At 38.9% G+C, this 4,963-nt stretch overlaps 1 protein-coding gene across 1 annotated transcript; it reads right to left on the bottom strand.

The window, feature by feature from the left end:
- Window positions 1-1,358: 1,358 nt before the first annotated feature.
- On the bottom strand, window positions 1,359-3,818 carry LOC307011794 (uncharacterized protein; the record flags this gene model as incomplete). The annotated part of the gene is made up of 8 exons (XM_079637806.1): window positions 3,342-3,818; window positions 3,013-3,147; window positions 2,868-2,928; window positions 2,724-2,750; window positions 2,579-2,639; window positions 2,401-2,475; window positions 1,595-1,804; window positions 1,359-1,438 (listed from the first exon to the last, which is right to left on the bottom strand). The coding sequence occupies exons 6-8, from the start codon at window positions 2,417-2,419 to the stop codon at window positions 1,359-1,361; spliced, it is 309 nt and encodes a 102-aa protein (XP_079493932.1). The 5' UTR covers window positions 2,420-2,475; window positions 2,579-2,639; window positions 2,724-2,750; window positions 2,868-2,928; window positions 3,013-3,147; window positions 3,342-3,818.
- Window positions 3,819-4,963: the final 1,145 nt, after the last annotated feature.

Raw genomic sequence — 4,963 nt, 5'->3', positions numbered from 1 at the left:
AACTTATTCTTACATAGAACCCAGGTAACAATTTATGGTTCCCAGAACGTTCTGGGAACGTTCGTTTTTGGTTGCGGGAACGTTCGTTTTTGGTTGCGGAACGTTCCCTTAAGGTTAGGTTTTGGTTCCCATGGAAAGTTTTCTTAACGTTCCGGGAACGTTCGTTTTTGGGTACATTGCAACCTTTAGGGAACGTTCCTAGAACGTTCCCCTAACGTTGCAACCTTTAGGGAATGTTCCTAGAACGTTCCCCTAACGTTGTAACCTTTAGGGAACGTTCCTAGAACGTTCCCCTAACGTTGCAACCTTTAGGTAACGTTCCTAGAACGTTCCCCTAACATTGCAACCTTTAGGTAACGTTCCTAGAACGTTCCCCTAAGGTTATTTTTTACATTCCACTAACCTTTAAAAATCTAACAATGGTACCAATTTTATTATTACTTTAAACTGTCTGTGCATAAGCAGGAATTAATTATTATACAAGCAGAAATTAATTTATATGTTAGCAGGAATGAATGAACAGGCAAACTTGATGGGATTTAAAACTTTAATATAGACAATATAAAATTACAAAATACCAAAAATATAAAAGGCCTAAAAAAAATACAAGAATAGAATCAGTTTTACAACTATACAAATAAAACAGAAATTTAAGTACAAAGAGTGTGATGAAGAGTGCAAATGTAGTGTGCAAGATGCATATTGGAATGATAATGTAATGTGCATTTGTTGTTGTGCATATGTTGTTGTGTGTATGTATATATGTTGTGTATAAATGCAGCTTTGAGTCCAAGACAAATTTCACATTGAAAAGGGACAATAAAGTGAATGGCCAAAGTGGCAAAAATACAATTGTTTAATAAAAAATAAATAAAAAAAGAGCTCCATTGTCTTGACCGATCAGCCCTTCTCAGTCCTTCTCAGCTGGCCTAAAAAATAAACAAAAGTTTGATATGTCATACTGAGAATGAACACGTTGACAAACGCAAGACAAATTGCCTTACTAACAACCCTGTTTTTTTTATTATGACAAATATTGATAGTTTTCCCATTCCTTTGATAATTATGAACATCACATAGAAGTATTCTAATTTACCGTCTGTGTGGGGCAAACTTCAGCACTTGCCCAATCAAGTCCTCCGTTTCTGCTGCAGTCACCGCCGGGAAGTTTTTCTGGAAGGCCGCTAGAGTAAAGTCAAAATGAAGTAAAGCTACAAGTCAAATTAAAACCTCCAAGCTAAGCATAACACTGATGTGAACAATAAAATAACACCTGCCTGTTATAACCCTGCAGATTGTCAGGTCCAGGAAAGCCTTCTTTGCCTTTCTGCCCCGCAGACTAAACTGTTTGATGGACGTCAATAGTTGCCACTCGCCGTAGCATGCGACGGATGGCAGTACCTCTGGTCATACCTCCAAGAGTTGTCAGGAAAAGTTGCTGTAAAACATAGAAATACAAATTATACATGTAGAACAAAGTGGAGAGCTTGTACAATCTCATTTTGTAAGAGCCGTCAGTTCAGTTATAATGATATTTGAAGTTATGCAATTATATAGTGTTAATCTTAGGGCAGGACGATGGCAACTTAATTACCATTTTTTCCCCTCCTCTCCTGTTGACCGAGACTCCTGTCAAACTCCTCCAGCTCTGTGACTGTCGAGCAGGGCGACAGCAACATATCATCGACAGGAGCAGAGGGATGTGACTGGGACTGGGAGCTCCTTAAGAGCATGAGCACCTCATCCAGCCTCTGCTCCATCTTTTCCATTCGCTGTGCCATACGGGTAATGGATGTCCACATGGCTATGGAAAAATTAATTATGTTAGTTTTAGTTGTTATACATTACTTGAATATGTGAACAACTTAAGGAACACGCCGACTTTTTGGGACTTTAGCTTATTCACCGTATCCCCCAGAGTTAGATAAGTCTATATTCTCAGAAGGCGAAGCACTGCTACTTCTGGGGCGTGATTTGCTTGTAGCCCCTGAGAAGCCCCGTGGTGAGGAGCAGAGAGTTCGCTCAGAGTTGGAGTAAATCACTCCGCAGAAGTAGCAGTGCTTCGGCCTTCTGAGAATATAGTTCAGAGTATGTATATGATTAGAAGATGGCTGTCTCACATGTGACCTTGTTATTTGTACACGCTGTGACTATACAAATCACAACATGTAAATAGGAAAATGTTGCCATTATTTGTCACTTATAGGGAGCAGTATGCTAGCTGGAACTATTTACATCCAGTATTTGTGCTAAGCTAGGCTAGTGGTGGGTGCGTCAGACAGAGTTACGGCACGCACAGAGATGAAGAGGGTATGTATGGACTTATCTAACTCTGGGGGATACTGTGAATAAGCTAAAGTCCCAAAAAGTCGGTGTGTTCCTTTAAGTGAGTCTTCTTACCTCTCATTTCCGTCTCCATGGCTGAGCCACCTCCCTCTGTGTGATGTCTCACCTCCCTCTGTGTGATGAGTTCTGCTGTTTACAACAACAAAAAAGTCAAGTTACTCTCAAGTTCCTTGTCATGAAATAGTATTTAATTGGAAATGGAAAATGCAAAGCCACTGTACCCTCAGCTTACGTCATAATAGACCCATCCAATTCTGGGCGACCGGCTGGTTTTCTGTGTGGTGTTGACTCATCTAAAAAGAAAGTAGATATGAATATTGGTCACTTCATTTATGGTAGGTTTCTTGCAAATGGAGGAGGAAGAAAAAAAAACTTACATGCAGGTGGTGGAGGCAGCTGCGGACCTGGAAACAGGCAGGAAGAGACAAACACATCAGAATAGTCACATGATATGCACTAGGTTGAATGTCAGTAGTTCCATGGTAGGAAATATGACTCAGGTTTCTTAAATGTTAACTTACGGACAGGGCTTCCAGACACACACTCCGTTCTCACACTCTCTCATTTGTGGAACAGATTCATCTGAAATAAAAGACCAAAAAATTTGTACAGATTGCTAAAAGAAAATGTTAATTTTGTAAATAATGTCTGTACTTAAGGTTTTACCATCACTTGAAGAATCCGTCATGAACCTCCTTGGGCGTTTACACTGCCTTTTGTGGACACTCGCATCGTCTTCCGTCTCAATGCTGGAAGTGTCCATCAGTCGCCGACATTTTTTCATGGCTTTGTCATAGGAATCTACATTAAGAGAACAAAGTTTTTGTGAGACAGTAGCCGAACAAAGCAGTATTTCCATACAGAGAAAACGTATTTATTTATATATAGTATAGCACCAATAAGTCACCTGTACACAGCCTGATTTTCTAGACGGCTTAAAGTTAAACCCCAAACCCTTGCATTACAACCATGAAACTGTAACGTATTTCACTTACTTTTTGAGAATGTGAAGCTCAATGGTTGCTGTTGTTGGTCGTTGTTGGTTGTTTTTCCAAGACTTCCTGATAGTGAACGGTCTACTGAGTTCTACGTAGACTTATCCATTTCCTCCAGCCAATCAGGAACGTTCGTGTTGCGTCACATGCCTTGACGTCAGCAAACCTGGCCAATCAGCATTTTAGAGGGTAATTTTAAACTAAAATGGAGTGTTGCTATCCCCGACCATGAATATTTGTTATTTCTTTCTTAAACATTAGATATGGAGTTTGTTTTTTTAATGCACTGTTTAAACGTAAAAGTATAATGCTACAGTGTGTGACATTACACATCCGTATGTGCTCGAGTAAGCAGACAGATACTGCATCATGGTTCGAGCATTACATCCACTATACAGATTATTTTATAATATATACACACAAATTGTGCTACGTTTAGTTGTACAAACATGGTTCAGGCAAACATACGTAAAAACATACACGTACCACAATGATGCTCTAGTCTACATGCATAGAAACACAGAAATGCGAACGGACGGATCCACACATTTCCCAAAATGCGCTTTCTGATGGCGTCGTACGTCGTTGTTTGGTGTGAGAAAAGGTGGAAAAAAGGAGAAAATGATATTACTCAAGATTAGCATGTAGTGAAATGGCTTTTTTAATTTCACTGTAGGATTATGTAGACTATAGCTGTTATTGTCTGACCAGTTTCTAAAACTGATAGAGGAGCGATCAGACACACAATGCTATAACGTTAGCACATTTAACACGGCATTGGAATGTTTGAAAATTACTGGATAGAGACGCATTGACGCCATTGCCACCTAATCAGAGGCCTTGCTTTGCATACATGCAAATAAGTGAGTGTAAAATGCCAACGGTACAGGAATAAATTAAACATGTTCTGAATGTATTCTAACAGTGATAGCAGAAAAGTATTCTAAAAATATTTTACCGAACTATTATTATTCTACGTGAAAATCACAAACAGTGGGTGCAACGTGTGTATTTCTAAAGAGACGAAAAAACGAACTAGCACTATAACGTTAAGGGCTCCATACCTGTGCTCAAACAATTTATCTTGAGCGTCCATTTACACGAAACCACTGAAAGAAGACGGATTCCCATGCAAGTTGTGTATCCAGAAGGACTTTGGTGTAAATCGCAGAACACGGAAGTCAGGACACAGGACATGATTTCAATCGGTCACCTGAAAACAGAGGCACTTGCCCCTACTGGCGTGGGGGTGTAACGGTTGAATTTGTACACTGAAAAAAAAAAACCTACTTTGTTGGAAGTGAATTTTCTTATTTGTGAAAATCGTTCGATTGATAGATTCTTGTTTTAAGTATTTTCAACTAATACAGTTAAAAAAACGAAATCAGGCACAAAAGTATTGTTTGCTAAATTGATCAGTCTAAAATTAAATATATTCTTTTGATAATCTGTTTATTTTACTTGGATTTCATAAGACCAATCATTTTTGAGTGAATTAAATCAACTGACTGCAAACCTTTTATATGCTACGTCAAAAACTTAAATGGAGCTTGTTTAAATAAACATTACCAAAAACAACCAAAAACAACCAAACGGGAACGTTGTGTGGAGGTACAGTGCAA

This window comes from Phoxinus phoxinus (genome assembly GCF_949152265.1).
Source record: "Phoxinus phoxinus genome assembly, chromosome: 15".
NCBI classification, from domain to species: Eukaryota; Metazoa; Chordata; class Actinopteri; order Cypriniformes; family Leuciscidae; genus Phoxinus; species Phoxinus phoxinus.
Note: the sequence above shows the minus strand (reverse complement) of the source record. Positions and strands in the feature narration are given on the sequence as shown.